We start from the raw sequence: 19,974 nt of genomic DNA on the forward strand, positions 1-19,974 counted from the left end.
ATGGTTGATTCCAGGTATTTAAACTCATTTACCTTCACTGTCTGCCTTTCACGCACACACACATACACGCACACATGTATTCTTTCCATCTCACTTTTGCTGACATGCAGGCTGACACCTATCCTATAAATACAAATAGTTCTAATAATTGTAATAAACTATAAGAAACCTTAAGAAACTGCAAACTACTCAGCATTACTGTTTGAGTTGCTTTTCCTGTTGCCATGTGCACAATAGCTTCAGTTCTCCTCTGTGACACAGGAACTTTTTCATCTTAATGAATGACTGAGCTGTGCCGTGTCATGAAATTTAAGTGAACTTAAGTGATCCAAGGTAAACACTGTGCTCTGAGAAGACACGTAAGAAATTTGACCTTCAGGGGGAAAGAAAAACAGACAAGTCTGAACTTTTCATTTTCAGGTAATACGTCATCTCTGCATTCAGTGCCCTTACACCCTGCTTTGTCCTAATCTTCCCCTGTCATGAAAAAAAGGTAATAAAGAAACCTAATCAGCAAATACATTACACATTTACCTTAGCGAGTGCTCTCTCGCAATGTCAGGGCATGTTGTAAATATGCCTTCTTGCCGACATATTTATAGAAAAAAAAGTCAGATAAGCATCATTGCCAGATAATCTGACAAAGACAAAAGGAAAAGAACAAAAAAGGACACCAGAAAAAAAAGTAGAAAGTTCATTATGAGTAAAAAAAAAAGCCAAACAAGTAACACTGGTAGTTTTATGACTAACACTAAATGTGATGACAGAGACTGGGCAAAACAACTTTTCTTTCCTATACAATAAAATTAGACGTCTTTCACATTAGTAAAGGTGTGTGTGTTTGTGTAAAGTTTTTGCATTCTCTCACTGGCAGTGTTGGAGACAAAACAGTACAACGCTTCACACTGCAGTAGGTTTAATTTCAAATCAGAGTTACAGCTGATGATGGAACTCAGTTCACCAGCCTCTTCTTCAAATACAAAGAAAAACATGTTGTTTATCTGGAGATTAGGTTGGTATTTGTGTGTTAGACTGTATCTGCAATTTTATTTCAGCTTCAAATTACCAAGAGCGCGATAGAAAGTAATGTTCAACCAGATGCTGGAATGATGGCAATAAGACACAACTTTATAAAAGCTCTCAGACTGATGCCCTTTGTATTTTTTTTATTAAAGCTTTGGTCAGAATTGGATTATTTCAAACACAAATGCTGCCCATTTTCAAAAGGAGACCAAATAGTGATCTTTTCAGAGCGAAGAAACATCTCTGCTTCAGCTTTGTGTTGCTGCTACCCATGTCCCAGGTCTCTATAGCGGGAGCGGTGAATGCCTGCTCGGCATTGGAGGGTATCATGCTGTTTCCATATTGTACCCCTGGGCCTCCCCACAGCAGTGGCCCACATGGGAAAGCAGACCAGGCGGTGGGATAAACCAATTACCCCCCAGTCTGGGTGGACTCCTGCCGGCGCACCATGCAGCAGCTCCGGGCCGAGCCCTCCTAGGCTCGATCCCCATGAGAGCCTGCTGGAATTCCCAGAGATGAGAATAGTGTGGTCTCAAAGGCCTGCAGAGAGACTATATTTTGCTTGGAAATTTGACATGGTGGCCTCCTGGGACAAAGCTGAAGGAGGAGACTTCAAACTGTGCTTCCGTAGGATTAAAAAAAAACATTTGTGGAAGCCTTCATTTTTGTGGACCATTCATCAACATTAGGCACTTTTAGACCTTTATCCACTTCTTATACTCACAGATATCTCTGCAGAGACACATGCGAAGAAAATGGGCTTTTTTCTAAAACTCTGATCTCCAGAAATATTACCCATCTGCTAGAACTATAATAAAATATGCACATAACAAATTATATTTTCTACAGGTAATTACAAATTAACTTTTACTAAATGAGCACATTTTGGGTCTATATGCTGCTGTGCCTTGGCAGAAGCAAATATGAATACTAACAGGAATGATGGAGAAAAATCTAAACTAGAATATGAAACTGAGCCTAAATGTGCAAGAAGAGAAAATATTTATGGAGTTAAAGAAAACAGAGGGCTCTCCTCTCCTCTGACTTCTTGCATTCATGAGCCCTGATGGTTTCTAGATGACAGCAGCCGTGACAATGGTCATTATGTCTGCCAGAGGCCTAGTCGCCGCAGGGCCATTGTGTGTGCCCCATTCACCACACAGTCATTTACACTTTCATTGGCAGCTATTTAGTCCTCATAAAACGTTCAACACACCAATTTGTGAGCCCTGCTCAGCCAAGGAGAAGTGTGGAATAGGCTCAGAAAGCAGTTGCTTTAAAAGTCAATTAATTGTTCCCTTCTCCTGGGAGGGGCTGAAGGGGAGGATCCCCGGGCTTCAGGGGGCCTCACATCTGTCTATTCATCTTCTTGGGCCATGATGCACAGGCCACACGGCTCAAAAGAAACGCCCGATTCAGTCTGCTCAGAGTTGTGGCCAGCTAAGATTCTGTAATTCACTTCGAGGAAGGGTTATCCTATTATCATAAGAATCTGATTCCTGGGCGAAAAGATGTATTAAAGAGTGAAAGAAAACAAAAATGAGCTTGAAGGGAAGTTTGGCACTAAATCCTCTTCTGTGCAGACAGATATAAAAAAAAAAAACACAGATTATGCTGCATGCAATGAGAAAGTGGGTGGGAAGTCATTTAAGTCATCACAAAGGCACCTTTTAAGAGGCCAAAGCATATTCTGTCTAAACAGAGGGCCTCATGAAATGTCTGTTTTATTCATTGATCATGAGCTCATTGCACTTCTCAACACTTCATCAGACACAGTTATGAGCTGACCACAACATCTGTGCAAACTGTTTAAAAGAGTGTGTAAAAAAAAAAAAACCCATCTGTGGATTGATTGTGTAAATAATGAAATGTTGATTTATCTGTTACAAAAAAACATTCTTCTGAATAACATTATTTATGTTATTTATTTTAAAATGGCAAAATGAGCACATGAGAGCGACGGAGACGTGTAGACATATTTGATTTATTTAAAGCTCAGCAATCCGGAGTCTCAGTTGTTTCTAGATTTCATCCACTCTCCAACCGAAAAAAAAGAAAGGAAATAAAGTAAAATATCTACGGCAAACATCTCCAGCTGCAAGAAAAAAGATCACTGCACTGCGATCCTGAATCAGAAAGAAAAGAACTGCCTCGTGCAGGATCCAACAGACAGGAGTAAACACAAAACAGATGATTTCACAATGCTGTAAGTGATAAAACGTCGTATATATGTACACTCCTATTCAGTAAAACAAACTGGCAATAATAAATGGCTGTGCACCCTCCTGCCTCAGTTCATAGGGCAATTGTCACAGAGAGGCAGCAAAATGAACAACAGTTAATGCAGGGAGAGGCACAAAAAGAGAGCAGCAACTCAACCCCTCCTTATTCTCCCAGGACTGAGGGCATTGATGGAAGAGAGACAAAGGCCGGCCCTCTCTGAGCTGCAGTGCAGGAGGCCCTGCTGGTTAACTCTATTCTCCTCCTCCAAATTAGTTTTTATCACCAGCATTTCAGCGGCTTTTCGCTGCTGGTGCCACCTTGGTGGAACGTGACAGCAAGGATCTGAAGTGCGCCAGTGCAGAGGTGGTTAGACTTCTCAGCTCAGTATTGCTAAGATGACTCGCGCACACACACCCCTCCTCAGTCTAAAGGAAAGTCGCAGGAATTCTGGCGTGCCGTTCGGGCATTGTGGTAGACAGACAGGAAGTCTTTGTATCGCGGGGCACACCCTAACCAAGCTTCCCCAAAGTGTTCCGACCCAGTGAAAAGAAACTCTCCATCTCCGGGCTTGACGTGGCACTGCAGGAGTGTGTGGATGTGTCCACGCCAGGACTGACATGACACCAGTGGATCCAGATGTTGCTCAAACACTCCACTGCGCTGCCAGTACACCCTCGGCGCTGATACCTCCACTGAGGACATTTGACGCCGAGAGTCATGGGTGACCTTTTTGATGTAGCCTCGAACAACTTAAAAAGACAGGAAAGCAGAACCACGTGTTTACGCCGCATCCAGTGGATGTTTCAGATAAAGTGGTCACTTAATTAGGGGAAAAAGCTGGCTTGATGGGGGCTAAACAAAGGTTAAGTGTAACAAGACAGAGGACTATTTTTGAACTGGGACATATGAAGAACTACTCAAGCAGAGTTTAGTCTCCCTTTAAAATGAACAAACAAAAGCACAGACAAAAAATGTCACAGCCTCACTCAGCAGATCATCAACATCTATTTGAGTTTGTCTGCACTGCTGTTGTCCCATTATGCAGCCTAACATGAGATGGGTTTTGAAGTGTTGCCAGGTGGAGAGTGCATTCAGCTGTAATTCAATTAAATTTTGTTTATATAGAGCCAAATCACAACAACAACAGTCACATAAAGGCATTTTATATTGTAAGATAATGACCCTATAATAATAGAGAGAAAAAGCTCAGCAATTCCCTAGAAAGCATTGGTGACAATAGGAAGGAAAAACTCCCTTTTAACAGGAAGAAACCTCCAGCAGAACCAGGTTCAGGGAAAGGCAGCCATCTGCCTCGACCAGTTCAGGATGAGGGAGTCAGGAGAAAGGAGATCCTTTAGACAGTGGTGTGATGTACAAGATTATATTTCAAGGAAAATCTTACTGTTGCTGAGTCATTAAGATAAATTCAATGATGCAGCTGCAGGAAAAGCCAGAGGGAACAAGAACAATAGCAAGAGACGTGTCATCTTGTCATCTCGCTGAGTAAGATACCCACCAAAGTCGCTGCTGCAGATAGCCATGAGAAGTTCTGTGTCATTGCAGGGTCGACAGGATGCTGTGGGTGGAGAAAATCATTTCACAAAATTAGAAATGTGCTCTTTGCTGGGCAGCTTTGTGACTATCGAGTCATCTGCATCGAGTAATCTTCCGCTTGTTCTGCTATGTTGTTTCTCGCCTTACCCACTTCTCTCTGTCAATCACGTCCTCGCTCGGCCTGCTTAGCTCTCTTTTCTCTCCTAACCGTCATGATTCAAAGCTCTATAGCTGACAGTGACTGACAGAAAGGTGTCACTTCTCCTCGCCAACACTTCACTGACCTAAAATCTGACCCACATACCGGCTCCATTCATCCCCCTTCTCACATCACACACTGAAGAAACCATGGCTTGGCCAGAGGAATGCTGCTTCTAGCCTCTGCCCATCGCACCACCTCCAGATCAAAAACCCACGCTAGTCTCGACCCCACGTTTGACTCCTTTTGTATCTGCCTAATTGACTGACCCCGTGCCAATGCAGGAGCCTGCAGGAGTCAAACACTCCACCAGACTGGCAATACAGAAAAGATAAACCTGCAGCTGTCTATTATCGGCACAGAATGACATCACCACACTGAAACCAGCCTGCACACATGGATAAATGCTAATAAACAGACAAGCACAATGATAAGGCATTTGTGGAATCTGCAAAGTATTTGCAGTCTCAATTCAGGCCCTTGGCCCGGTGCCCTCCAGCCACTATGCAGTCTGCTCGGTCCCATCTGCTTTGTCCCTTGATGGAAACCAGACAACTAGACTGACCAGCAGCTGCATGCTGCAGTCCACAAGGCAAGACTATAATTCAATAACCACTTTTTTTTTCAAATTGGGAATTATGACTGGTAGGCAAGTCTCCCTCGAAGATCCAAATCTGCCTTTTGAAGTCACTATAGCAGTACATACCTCTGAAACCATGAGAAAGGTTTATATATATATATATATATATATATATATATATATATATATATATATATATATATATATATACGTGCAAACGTGACTTTAAAGCAGAGCCTTTACATTAATACTGCGATATTGACTGAAATGATTTTGCTTTAGCAAATAAGAAATATTAATACGTTCATAATGGTGCTTTATCGGGACCTAAAGCCAAATTTTGATTTAGGTTCAATGTCCTCGAACCAAAAGATTACTACTCACTCTCCAGCCCGCTGGGGCCGAGGTTTGGCGCAGCACTCCTGTTGGTGAGCAGCTCGTATTTGAAGCCCACCGTGCGTCTGTTCCGCGGTCCATCACTCTGAGGGCTGGCCTGGAGGTAGATTACGGGCTTGTGAGGTCCGTCTGCCCGGAAGCAGAACACCTGATACTCCGGCCGCCCGCTGTCCGTCACCAGCAGCTCCAGCTGCCCGGCACGCTCAATGAACACGCTGGCTCCGCCGAAGGAGGGAGACGGTTTGATGCAGATGGAGGTGTGCCGGGCGGAGGACAGATTGGGCTCGAGGACCACTCTGAGGGCCTGACCCGGGTAGACCCACCTCACCGAGCCCTTTGTACAGCGTAATCGCACCTGGAGTACAATCCTGGAATCCACGCCAGCTGCAAAACCGCTGGATTCGGGGGGAAATGCCAAATCAAATACTGCATGGATGTCATCACTACTAATAAAAACTAAATGGTTCGATCCTTAATAAATTATTCAACCATATTAATCTAACAAAAAACTCAAATGGACCAGATTCCAACTTATTTGTTTATCCCTTCTGCATTAAATTTAAAAAGTCTGTTCATAAATTCCGACCATCAGATCCGCAGATTTAAATATGAATTATTCATTAATGTTCTTTCATCTACCAAGCCTCCTGTTTTAATCCTCTTAACGGATTGTAAATGTTCTACAAAGCGAACGGTTTGAAAAAATATAAGTTACATAAGAAAAGTATCAAAGCTTCTCCCCAATCTTTACCCGAGGAGCAACATTGCACTCAGTATTTTCAAAAAATCGTTTAAAGAAAAGAAAAATCCCATCTGAAATCAGAGTTCTTACCTTCCAGTCCAGTTACACAAATCAGCTGCACAGCGGAGAGACAGAAAACACGTCAAAATAATCAGATTTGGCAACATCTCACCCACACAAAGATAAAAAACCCCAGAGAGGCTGGTAGCAGTGCATAGCTGGAGAGTTTGTCAGTGAATAAACAGAGTGAGGGCTTTCTGCTGCTGCTCTCTGAGGACTGGGGCGGGGGGGCATCGCTCCTGTGCTCTCTCTCTCTTTCTCTCCCTCTTTCTCTCTCGCTACACAGCAGTTAGCACACTCTCCCCTCTCTTTGTCAACCTCTAATTAGGAGCGATCCAGTTGTTGGGTACTGCCGGCCAGCTCTTTGTCTTTGCTCTATAAAGACACAATCGGTTTGAAGGCCCTCAGCCATCTGTTAACATCTTTGCGCTTTTCTGCACTGTAATTCATTCACTCCCGAAGTGTTCAGGGTGTATTATTAAGTTTTACTGGAGTTCTTAAGTTGTATTTTGTATCTGATTCATTCAACTTTCAAAAATGTTGCTTGCCATAAAATTGCTTTCATTTTCAAAAAAAAGTTACAGTTCCTGGGAGGGGAAAAACGTCTGATTTCAAATCCCCGACTGCGTTAAGAGAAGCCTGATCTCTGTATAGACATTCTTTTAGAGGCAGGCCATCTACAAACAGAAAGAGCAGGCAAAGGAGGAGGGAAACATGCATCCGAACTTGAGCTTCATCTAGTGGCGGGATGATGCACCGCAAGGTCTCCCCACATCTGGAAGGCAAAGTAAAGCCTGCTGCGGGCTTCTTCTGCAAAAGAGAGCGAGTGCAGGAGCAGGCTGCTCCCCTCCTGCCTCTAATTCTGCAGCTGGGTACAGAGTGGAGTGAGTCACTGAGTTGTCATCAAAAATTCATCCACTGAGGAGCTCTTCTGAATTTTTAACCTGCGGGGTCTTTGTGTTTAAGTAGGTTGGCATCCCTTTAAAGTCCCGCTGGTAGCGACATCTCGTGGACGTGTGCGGAACGTAACAGTAACGTAACTGATCCGAGAGCTGGCGCTTCGTGTTTGTCGAAAACGCCCTGACAGGAGGGGATTTTGACAATGAGTAGAAGCAGTCACGGGGACAGTCCCCCCCATCAGATGTCGCCTCAGCTGCTTGTAAGCCGCAAATATGGAGGAATCAAATCATACCCGACATTACAAGTGTGAAAATAGGCTTGGTAGTTTTTAGTCCCTGTTTACTATACGCCTTTTTAAAATCGTGAAGTTCTTTTTCTGGTATTTTAAATACGATTATAGAAGTGTTCGCCGCACTTCCGTTTCCCATTTAAATATGACCTTGTTTGCAGCTTCAGTTCAACATTAGAAAACGTTAAAGAGGTTAAAAATAAACAAACAAATTTAAAAAAAAAAAAAAGAAAAGCAAGAGTCAATTTCCAGGATCGGCTCACAGAGAGACAAAGCTAACAAAAAAAACAAAAACAAAAATGAATGGAGGCTTTGTGTGTGAAGCGTGACCTCTTACAGTGTAGACTGGATCCGGAGGCCAAACGAACCAAGGTGCTGCATATCATTAATAATAATATAAAAACTACAATATCTACACGATCAATCCATCGCTTTAAATTCGTGCATTTTGTATTTTTTTTATTTAACTTTTAATGAAATGTATTCATCGCTCATGTGCATTCGGGGCACGGGGTCACGGTGTCTGTGGTCATGTCTGCAGGCTTTATGTCCAAACCACAAATCACTCAAACTAATTACAGATGTGTGTCATTTACTGCGTTTATTTCTTTATTTATTTGACTAAATAAATTCAAACTGTTAACGCTAACACTCAATGCCTGACTGACAGTGGCGTTAAGGCCTCTCTGTGTCCATAACGTAAACGCGATCTCATCTACTGAGATAATTAATTACAAAAAAGAAAGAAACAGATTCAAAGATTATAACTTTGATTTTTTTTTTTAAATTTATTTTATTTTTTCGGTCTTAGGTTTTAAAGCTCCACAGTTCATTTTTTACTCTCGAGTTAAAACCCTTTTCTATTTTTTTTCTATTGAATTAAATGTAAAAACTAATGATGAAGTTCATGATTTCTTCGGCGTGACCTCAGGCCTTCACAGTATGAAGTGAAGTTCTTGGGAACGTAAGCTCCACCGTTTGGCTGCCTTGACAAAATTTCCAATCAAAATGTTTATTTTTAAACGATAAAAAGATTTTATCTGCTAACAACATTTTCCACGCCCACACAGATCAGTGCTTACAAAGACTTTGTCAGCTTTCACATGTTTAAATAAGCGTTTTAAGGTCAGGACTTGACGCAAAATATAAAGTCGCGATAAACAATTTTCTGGAGACACTTCTAAATATGAATCTGTGCATTTCCTCTTTGTCAGGAATGATAAAACATTACACATTATATTTACATTATTTTTGGATAATAATACACTCCCACGAATTAATATGAGCAAATTAATAAAAAAAAACCAATTACAATAACCTCTGATCTTAATTAAAATCGCGGTGTTTTGTTGAAGGATGCTGCAAACCTAAAGCTAGAAATTGGGCTGAATCACGTACAAAACTTCATCACAATTCAAACAAAACCACCTGTCAGCCAGCGAGAAATCGTATTTGGCATCGCTGTCAAAGAATGTTCCAACTGAATGAATTTTAGCCAGCAAAGATTGTTCCACAAAGATCGCGATCAGATAACTCTACAGAAACTCTGCAAGTATAAACAAACAGTGCAAAAAGAAATAGTGAGAGCGGGTGGACAGTCAAAGAGCAACAACAGCAACAACAACACTCCTTAAACTTCAGTTTGATTTTAATTTCATCAGCAGCGTATTAAATATCGGTATGTACACGTTTGAAAGTTACATAGAAAAAATATAGTATTACAGTAGGCCTGTTTGTTAGTAGCTTGTTACACAGTTACCTCCTTGGCAGGTATTGGCCTCCTCTGAACTACATGAAATACTCATCTTTTATCTTTGAAGAAGCCTTTGTCCGTGCTGCTCTCTCTGACGGTGACTGTCAGGAAGTTCAAGGTGACATCGGTTACGGTCACAGTGTCCAGGTGAGCGAAACAGGGGGTCCAGGATGAGGCTGGATGCTCGGAGGATTCGTGGATGGAATCGGTGTGTGAAGGTGAAGCTTGTTCCCGGGGCAGAGAGTTCTCGTTCGCTGCAGGCCGCTTCATGCTCAAACAGTGAATCCTGTGCCTCCCCTGCTCGCTTTTGCGCAAATCCGAAGCTAATGCGCACGGGTAAGAGAAGCCCACGCCCCCCAAATGTCTCTGCTCGCTGTGGGATTTGGGTGTTATCGTGGTTTCCTCCTGAAACCTCTTGGTCAACTGCATGAGGCAGTGATCTGACGTCTCCCCGTGATGATGCGGGCGTCGGCTGTGGTGAGACGTGGGCTCATTCGTGAACTTGCTACGTTTGGCGTCTGGCTCTGCTGAGCTGCTGCCGTCGTCTTTATCATAATGCATGTGCATTTTGGGTTTGCGTCCTCTCTTTTTGGGGAACTGCTGAGCAGCTGCTGGAGTTGTTCTGGGTCTTCTCTCCAACTCTGGTGGGCGAATGTGGACACTTTCCCCTCTGTTGACCGCGCTGGGCGGGAAGATTGTGGGAACCACGGTGCGCAAACCCTCCCTGGCCCTCGGTGTTATGATAGGCTCGGGGATGGGATAGGAAACCTGGATCCCTCTGGGAGCCTCTCTTCTAAATTCATACGTCTTTTCTTTGGCTTTGGCTTTGGCCTGAGGAAGCAAAAAAAAGAGAAGAAAAAAAACCCCAATTACATTTATGACGAAAAGTTTCCCAGAATTGAAAATTTTAAGTCTCTTGAGCAAATGTAAAGTTTTAGAGGCCTTGACCTAAAGTTTCTGTGATTTAAAGGGAATGAAAGGCTGTAAGAATGAAAATACTGTTAATATTCACATGTAAAGTCATGTAAAGTTCTTTGTCCAACATTACATGACCAGAAACCTTTGAGAAAAGAGATCTTTGGAGACATTTTTTCAAACTTACAATTGTTTTCAAAAAACTGAAACCACAGCACAGTGGCATCAAAGTTTATAGGAGTGCACACATCACTGAAATGATTCAGCCTGTGTACACATGAAGCCACGCCTCGGAAAGACAAGCGAATAAAACGGAATACCCAGAAATAAATACAAACACTCACCTTTAAAAGAAATGTCTCAGGCTTGGGTCCCCTCTTTTTCGGCCCGAACATCTCCCTTTCTCGCTCCCTGAAGAATTTTTATAAATCGTTAAAAGAGTCCGCACGACACAATAAACAATTATTTTTCATTAAGTCAATGATTAAATTGGAACATCTCATTTTACTGGACTATGGGCTGAAATTTAACCAGCTTTCATCAGCTTTCACTTGTAAGCTAAATACAAATCGAATAAAGCGAAATATATATGCATCTGTTTGGGATTTATTTATTTATTTTAAATGGGCGACATCACATCTTGCAGCTACTTAAAGTGGCTCTGCTGACACTTTCCTGTCAGGAATGGGGATGTGGGGCTCATAGATTTAAACCCAGACTAAATGTTTTATTTAAAGTGACACTTTTGCAAAATGCGCGGTGCCAACTCGATTCTGCAGGGAGAGGGAGAGAGAGGCCTACTTGTTTCACTGTCAAACCCTCACCTCTCTTCGAAGGCAGAGAAGAGACGTGCATCCAGAATGTTTTCCTCCGGCTCCCAAGTGCTGTACCTACGTCACAACAACCGAGAGGAGAGGTGTTTGGCGACACACAGACACACACTGAGAAACGCTCATTTGTCAATGCGCAAAAACACGCGCTCCTGACACTTTTATCAAAGCAATCTCGCTTTGCTCGCTCTGCAATTACAGACTACGTAGCAGGACAGTGACGCATGGTGAACTCAGCCATTGCTAAAGCTAGTGTAGACTTCAACACATCTCAGCGGGCTGAAAGCGAGATGTGTTCAAACACCTGCCAGGTGCACACGAGCCAGCAGGCGCACGGCACACGGCACCGCCGTACACCGAGTGCGTGAAATGCATTTTATTTTTTTTTTAAAAACAAACCACACATCCACAAAGCTGAGTAACGCCACACTGTGTGATGGTGCAGTTGTGCAAGCGGCCAGGATGGAGCGCTGTCCTTCACAGCTTCGGTTATTATACTCACTTCTGAGACCAACCCTTCCATTTCACGAGATATTCCCAACGACCCTGCAAAAACAGACCCACAACAGAGTCAGGTTATCAAATGTCTACGTGTCGACACTGCAAACGCACATGTTTGCGTTAGAGACGCAGAGACACAGCCTGCGGGTGGAGGAAAAAAAACAGCGAATACCCGTCTGATTCGCCGTTTAATGATGGACTCGGCTGCGAAGACGCTCTCACCGACAGCCGAGAGCTCCATGGTTCACCATGCACCTCGTTTATTTCTGTGTTTTTTATTATTTTTGGCTTCCCCTCGTCCTCTTCGGGTTGTTTAATTCCGCACATCCCATAATACGCAATCTGGGGAGGACGTCATCACGTATTTTTCTGTTGCCAGGCGCCGCGGTCGGTAGGACGGATCGTGGCGGAGCGCATTGGCTCAGTTGTTGCTACGTGCTCCGGATTTCTGAGTGAAGGGGCGGAGTCTTGTGCTGTGGCTGCTGTACAGGAATGTCTGGCACAGTGGACTAAGCAAAGTCAGAGGGTCTCGGGGCGGGTCTACTGACCCCCCCAGAGGTCCATGAGGGGGTACAAAGAGCCCTCCCCTACACGGCGAGAAGAAAACGCTGAATTCCACTAGAATAAAAAAGAAACGCGAACAAAGATGGAAGACTAACTCCTTTATTTAATGAAAGTTTGTATACTTAAAAAGCTCAAATAAAGGTGTAAAAAATCCACAAAATATAAGTCTATAAAAAGCAGAAGCATGAACTACTCAGCGCTAAAATAACAGGCTAATAATTATTATGATAATAATGACATGCAGATGCAAATGTATTAAATGAAACCGTATCAAGCTTGTACTGAGTAACCCCGGGTTACTGTTTTAACTGATCTACAGATCTAAATAATTTTTTTAATGACCTGTTTATTATAAAAACATAATTTAATGTTAGATGTAAGCAGTGTCGTGTTCACACGCCGAGTCTCTAAAGAAGGTTGTTCCCACTTGTTCCCATTGCTCCGTCCTTGAAACACTTTCACTGTCTGTGTCCATAATTCAGCCAGCATGGCTCAAATTACATAATAGATAATAGAAATATTATTTAAAAATACGAATTTTAAAATTGTCTGTTTTTAGCGGCAATTCCGGGACCTACTGGTGTAAATCTTTATGGCAGAAGAGAAATCTCTGGCACATAAAACAAAGTCGGTTTGTTTTAATTTGCTATTTCAATGGCAACAGTTATGGAAACGATTGTTACAAGAAGATCTAAAGAGTATGAAGAGCAAATGTACGCTTTAATTTTAAGTTCTGCAAATTAACGCACAAGCAGCAGCATCCTGTCAGAGTTTATCCTGGGAAGATGTGAGAGGAAACAACATGTCAGGGACTTTGAAACTTTGAGGAGAAAAAACTGTCCAAGTGAAATTTCCAATCAAAATTGTTAAATTTAAACGATAATCAGATTTTATCTGCTAACATTTTCCACGCCCATACAGATCAGTGTTTACAAAGACTTTGTCAGCTTTCACATGTTTAAATAAGCGTTTTAAGATCAGGACTTGACGCAAAATATAAAGTCACGATAAACAATTTTCTGGAGACACTTCTAAATATGAATCTGTGCATTTCCTCTTTGTCAGGAATGATATAACATTACACATTATATTTACATTATTTTTGGATAAAAATACACTCCCACCAATTAGCATAGAATAGAATCGAATAATCCTTTAACTGTCCCACAAGGGGAAATTTGGTTGTAACAGCAACCAGAAAGACACATATACAAACAAACAGTACACAGGACACAGAGCAGAAACATACACAATGTTTTACTTACATATTTACATCAAGGACAATGGTTACTATAAACAGAGTACTGTATGGGCAAACTAATTAAGAAAAAAACAATTACAATAACCTCTGATCTTAATTAAAATCGCGGTGTTTTGTTGAAGGATGGTGCAAAGCTAACGCTAGAAATTGGGCTGAATCACGTACAAAACTTCATCACAATTCAACCAAAACCACCTGTCAGCCAGCGAGAAATCGTATTTGGCATCGCTGTCAAAGAATGTTCCAGCAGAATGAATTTTAGCCAGCAAAGATTGTTCCACAAAGATCGCGATCAGATAACTCTACAGAAACTCTGCAAGTATAAACAAACAGTGCAAAAAGAAATAGTGAGAGCGGGTGGACAGTCAAAGAGCAACAACAGCAACAACAACACTCCTTAAACTTCAGTTTGATTTTAATTTCATCAGCAGCGTATTAAATATCGGTATGTACACGTTTGAAAGTTACATAGAAAAAATATAGTATTACAGTAGGCCTGTTTGTTAGTAGCTTGTTACACAGTTACCTCCTTGGCAGGTATTGGCCTCCTCTGAACTACATGAAATACTCATTTTTTGTCTTTGAAGAAGCCTTTGTCCGTGCTGCTCTCTCTGACGGTGACTGTCAGGAAGTTCAAGGTGACATCGGTTACGGTCACAGTGTCCAGGTGAGCGAAACAGGGGGTCCAGGATGAGGCTGGATGCTCGGAGGATTCGTGGATGGAATCGGTGTGTGAAGGTGAAGCTTGTTCCCGGGGTAGAGAGTTCTCGTTCGCTGCAGGCCGCTTCATGCTCAAACAGTGAGTCATGTGCCTCCCCTGCTCGCTTTTGCGCAAATCCGAAGCTAATGCGCACGGGTAAGAGAAGCCCACGCCCCCCAAATGTCTCTGCTCGCTGTGGGATTTGGGTGTTATCGTGGTTTCCTCCTGAAACCTCTTGGTCAGCTGCATGAGGCAGTGATCTGATGTCTCCCCGTGATGATGCGGGCGTCGGCTGTGGTGAGACGTGGGCTCCCTCATGAGCTTGCTATGTTTGGCGTCTGGCTCTGCTGAGCTGCTGCCGTCGTCTTTATCATAATGCATGTGCATATTGGGTTTGCGTCCTCTCTTTCTTTCTAGAACTGCTGGGACACTTGGAATGTCAGAGCAGCTGCTGGAGTTGTGTTGGGTCCTCTCTCTCTCCCCCTCTGTTGACCGCGCTGGGCGGGCAGATTGCTGGATCCACTGTGCGCAAACTCTCCCTGGCCCTTTTCTTTGGCTTTGGCCTAAGGAAGCAAAAAAAAAAAAAAAAAAAAAAAGAGAAGAGAAGAGAAGAAAAACAATTACATTTGTGACGAAAAGTTTCCCAGAAATGAAAATCTTAAGTCTCTTGAGCAAATGTAAAGTTTTAGAGGCCTTGACCTAAAGTTTCTGTGATTTAAAGGGAATGAAAGGCTGTAAGAATGAAAATACTGTTAATATTCACATGTAAAGTCATGTAAAGTTCTTTGTCCAACATTACATGACCAGAAACCCTTGAGAAAAGAGATCTTTGGAGACATTTTTTTAAACTTACAATTGTTTTCAAAAAAGTGAAACCACAACACAGTGGCATCAAAGTTTATAGGAGTGCACACATCACTGAAATGGTTCAGCCTGTGTACACATGAAGCCACGCCTCGGAAAGACAAGCGAATAAAACGGAATACCCAGAAATAAATACAAACACTCACCTTTAAAAGAAATGTCTCAGGCTTGGGTCCCCTCTTTTTCGGCCCGAACATCTCCCTTTCTCCCTGAAGAATTTTTATAAATCGTTAAAAGAGTCCGCACGACACAATAAACAATTATTTTTCATTAAGTCAATGATTAAATTGGAACATCTCATTTTACTGGACTATGGGCTGAAATTCAACCAGCTTTCATCAGCTTTCACTTGTAAGCTAAATAAAAATCGAATAAAGCGAAATATATATGCATCTGTTTGGGATTTATTTATTTATTTTAAATGGGCGACATCACATCTTGCAGCACAGCATCCTATCAGAGTTTATCCTGGGAAGATATGAGAGAAAACAACATGTCAGGAACTTTGAAACTTTGAGTTGCTATAGAGTTATTTAAAATAATGCACACAAACGCTTACATACTCTGTCTATAATAATAATAACAATAATATTAATAATGAAATATTTTTTTAAATGGCTTTCTTTCTGCTTGGACAGATCAGCCATTTATTTATTCATTTATTTAATTTTAAATAATTACTTATTGAGAACATAAAATCATTTCCAGTTATTAAAGAAATTATCAGAAAAAAATGCAGAAATTGTTGGCTTCATCATCATCATCATTATTATTATTATTATTATTAGTAGTAGTAGTATTACATTTTCTGGAATATCTTTGATATTTTTTAATGCGATTGTAACATTTATTCTGAGTATTGATTACTGGGGCAGGACTGTGCCTTCCAGTTGTATTTTCTGTGGGGCTCATGTTCGTTAAAATAATGCATGAAAATAAAATTAGATAAAAATAATATTAATAATAATGCATTTGGGCTTCTCTTGAATGAGTGGGTTTTTATTCTTAAACAGTCCTTATCACAGTGAATTGTTAGGCCATCCACGCGTGTCTTTCTGATGTCAGTCAGAAAGGTTTCCAGGTTTGAAATGTATTCCGCGCAGTTTATTTCACGTTGCTCTGAACAGCAAAAACACGAGGACGGTGCTTGAAATGCGCAATTTTCGTTCCAAGATTCTGCGACTTTTTTCCTCCTAAAGTTTATCTATTGACATGACAAACAGGCAAAGCTGCACGACCAGCTCAGAGTACGAGAGTGTATCAGTTGAATAAGTAAAGCAAGTCTCTGCACGGATTATTTGACATTAAACCTTCATGCTGATGTTGCGTTTGGCTGTGTGCGCGCTGCTGATCTGTTTTGATTGATAGTTTTTGGTCCATTGGCAATTTGTTTTGTCTTAAAGACTCTGCTTCGTCCACAGATGGATTGATCATGAAATTTTAAGATGATTAAAAATATTATCTGTAGAGGCAAAATCTCTCTCTATATATATGTATATGTATGTGTATTTGTGTATATATTTCGCCCCTGATCTCTGATCTTGAATTTTCACATGAGCGCCTCAAACAACACCTCAAGTGAAACTCTTGGAAACAGGAGGACAGAGGCGGACAGATGCTGAATTTAATTGAATTTATGTGAATCACTTAAACGTTTAATCTCATGTTTGGGACCTACTGAATAAAATGACTCCCCCCCCCCCCCCCCCCTCTAAAAAAAAAAAAGAAAACAGGAAGGAGGCACTCAGTCTGCTCTGAGGAGAGGCGCAGAACCAATTTGTCCGTCTTTACTCTCGATCGTCTGAGAGATCGTGGATAATTGGCTGATAAACTTGTGCTGCTGTCTGTTTTTTCTCTTCTTCTTTTTTTTTAATTTCCCAGCAGTGGAGCAGACAAAGGCGGGAGCGCAGCGGACAAAAGATGCGTTGTGGCTGCCGTCGAAATATGAACCACCATTTTGATAGTCATAGCCTGTAGACCGACATTTCCTGTCGGTACTAGAATGGCTGTACAGCCTACACGGCTTCTGCAGAGGCAGAGAGCGGACTGGTGCGTGCTGACAGGAGGCAGCCGCACATACAGACACGTTGCTGCTTCTGCGGCTCTCCATATTTGGCTGCGAGTCGGTGAAAAGTGGGTCTGCAGCAGCCGCAATGGCGACAGCCGTACATGAATAAACAGAGCTGGCTCTGTGAGAACATTATTGGCTCTCTGGTTTCTGGGCAACTGCTGCGCACAGCTCGCTGTCCTACTTACCGGGCGACATTTTCTGCTCAAGGTGGCTGCTCAGATGTTTTAAAAACAACAACAAAAAAACCCACAAGCGAGAAGATGTGAAGCCGTGTGGCTTTGACCTGCAGCCTGAATCAGACATGAGCGCATGATTTGAATTAGAAAGCATTATCTACAACAGCAAACGCAACCGCAGCTCCATGTCTAATTTCTCACCAGAACCTCTTTCAGGTTTCTTTAAGGCGCGGGGGGGGGGGCTATATGTGTTTTAATTGCTCTTTTGAAAGGAATGAGCTCCATTAAAAAAAAAAAAAGATGCTTAAGGAAATTTTTAAAAAGGGAGAAAATGAAGAGCCTTCGCTTCTATTTTGAATCCCTTCATATTTCTGTCGTTTCTGGGGTGTCGCAGGCCTCCAGCGGTCCACGCGCAGGGATTTAAATTAGAGAAGTGATCCCTGCTGCTCGCGCACTCCTGCGAGGCTGCACTGCTGAGATGAAACCGACACTGTGTGCAGGCTGCTGCTGGGTACGATGATAAAGGGGGTATGTGAAACATCACACTTGGTCTATAAATATGTTCCCCTGTTAAAACATGTTTCGGTTTCCTATAGCTGCTGATGCATGACTGGCTCACAGGTTCAAAGCCACGGAAGGCCTGTAGAGAGAGCCTCACGCATAGAGAGAGCGAGAGAGATTTCAAAAGCCAGGGTGGAAAAAAGCTGCATGAAATATATAAGATATAGGAAAATATCGACTAAGCTTCACCACTCTGAAAACAGAGTATGCGTTTATTTGCCAGTTTCAGTCGACCGCACACCTTCCGGTGGGCCTGTTAGGATTCATCGAGCATTTGAGACTTCAGCAGGTCACCTCAGCTCCCCAAAATGGCCACAAATACATTTCCAGTTCATCCACAAATAAATGATTCCTGGATAAATAAATAGTAACTCATAATCTATTGCCCGCTTTAGCTGAAAGTCTGGTTAATTAAGTCTATATTACAAGATTATTAAGGGGCCATTTCCAAAACGAAATCTCAGAGAAAGAGGGGGAATGGCCTGAAATGTTCGATAAAGGTTTATGTGAGAGTGTCATTTAGACCGGAAGTGAGCTCATTCTTGTAAAAATGCCAGCAGATTACCTCCTCATTATATGCGTCACCTATTGTGCCTGCAGTCTTCCACCTACGTAGGTGGAAAAATGCATTTGTTTATCAAAGAGGTTGATTTTTTTCCTCTCTGAAAATCAAGAAACTGATATAGTTGGTCTCCTAAAAACTAACTCTAAGTTGGCATTAATGTCAAGATTACAGGGCAGCTAGTCCGCCCCCCCACGCCCCCACCCAAATAATAATAATAAAAAAAAAATAGAAGAAAGCGACGTTAAATGGTTCACTTTGCTCCGGGATCACTTTTAATTAAACCTGGCAATAATATATTAATTATTAAAGTAATTAAAGGACTTCACATGACTCGTTCTGTAACGATAGAGCACCATTGTGGCCCTCTTTTGTAGGTTTTCATTTCCTTATATGGTTGTTTGATTTTGATCAGTCAGCTGTCACTGACAGACAATGACTTGACTAAAGAAACAACCAAAATACACCTCACACATTTCTCCGGGCCTTTCTGTTTGTCACACCATGCAAATGTTATGCCTCTAATCAGTTTGTAATCCTCTTATAACAGAGTAGATTGTTTCTCCGTACAGTTTCAGACCTGGCTCCAGGCTCCCCGGGCCTTCATAAAGTCTGGAAGAGGCCCACAGAGTTTGAAGGTGTCAAGAAAGGTCAGTGTTTAGAGATGATTCACAAAAAGTCGTGCACTCGAGTATCAGCCCTTTCTGTATGATGACAGTGCAGAAAAACTTGCTGTGTCATTGTGCCGCAGGCCACACAGACCTGTTTTACAGCAAGCTGGAAACACAATAAAGCCTCCTAGCAGACTGGTTTTTTTTTTCAAACCTCTTATTGTTGACGTCCTTTCCTTTCTGCATTGTGCTGGACGGCACAATGCAAAACAGCATCAGGCCAAACACCCTCCATGAAGACTTTCTTCTTGATAAAATCTAAGAATTACATAACCTCCTTCCTTCAGCAGATTTTAGATTCCTGCTCTGGATCAAGCTGCTATAGAAAAATAATTCTTGGGTAAGGTTTTAATAATACAAGTGACCGGTGCAGTTGTGCAATACAGAGCGCTCTTTGTGCGGGGTCATTAGTGATTATGCAACATGATCTGTTTTCCTATTTTGTTTTTGCTTAACAGCCAAGTTAATGTTTCTAAAGTTTAACGCTTCATTCTGTCCAAGCGTGAGCCAGGAGGCTTCAGACAAACTGCAGGGTGAGAGCATTGATACGCACGGCGGTTTTTACTGGAACTCTAAAGG

General features: G+C 42.0%; 2 protein-coding genes and 1 pseudogene across 3 annotated transcripts; all 3 read right to left on the reverse strand.

Moving 5' to 3' along the window:
• Nucleotides 1-3,607: 3,607 nt before the first annotated feature.
• On the reverse strand, nucleotides 3,608-6,884 carry LOC146633641 (meteorin-like protein). Of its 2 annotated transcripts, none has more exons than XM_085352387.1 (4): nucleotides 6,808-6,884; nucleotides 5,982-6,370; nucleotides 4,763-4,822; nucleotides 3,608-3,995 (listed from the first exon to the last, which is right to left on the reverse strand). In XM_085352387.1, exons 1-4 carry the CDS (start codon nucleotides 6,882-6,884, stop codon nucleotides 3,667-3,669), a joined length of 855 nt encoding a protein of 284 aa, XP_085208513.1. In that variant the 3' UTR covers nucleotides 3,608-3,666. The 2 variants fall into 2 exon arrangements, with proteins under 2 accessions (XP_085208513.1, XP_085208511.1); XM_085352385.1 differs by having other exon boundaries at nucleotides 5,964-6,370.
• A 2,632-nt stretch (nucleotides 6,885-9,516) lies between these two features.
• On the reverse strand, nucleotides 9,517-12,329 carry LOC146633642 (chromobox protein homolog 8-like). Its single transcript, XM_085352388.1, has 5 exons — nucleotides 12,138-12,329; nucleotides 11,967-12,010; nucleotides 11,459-11,524; nucleotides 10,979-11,045; nucleotides 9,517-10,550 (listed from the first exon to the last, which is right to left on the reverse strand). Exons 1-5 carry the CDS (start codon nucleotides 12,204-12,206, stop codon nucleotides 9,768-9,770), a joined length of 1,029 nt encoding a protein of 342 aa, XP_085208514.1. The 5' UTR covers nucleotides 12,207-12,329; the 3' UTR covers nucleotides 9,517-9,767.
• A 2,029-nt stretch (nucleotides 12,330-14,358) lies between these two features.
• LOC146633643 (uncharacterized) lies at nucleotides 14,359-18,429 on the reverse strand (annotated as a pseudogene).
• Nucleotides 18,430-19,974: the final 1,545 nt, after the last annotated feature.

This window comes from Diplotaxodon limnothrissa, linkage group LG4 (assembly GCF_057381915.1).
Source record: "Diplotaxodon limnothrissa isolate DT_005_m linkage group LG4, D_limnothrissa_male_GT1.1, whole genome shotgun sequence".
NCBI classification, from domain to species: domain Eukaryota; kingdom Metazoa; phylum Chordata; class Actinopteri; order Cichliformes; family Cichlidae; genus Diplotaxodon; species Diplotaxodon limnothrissa.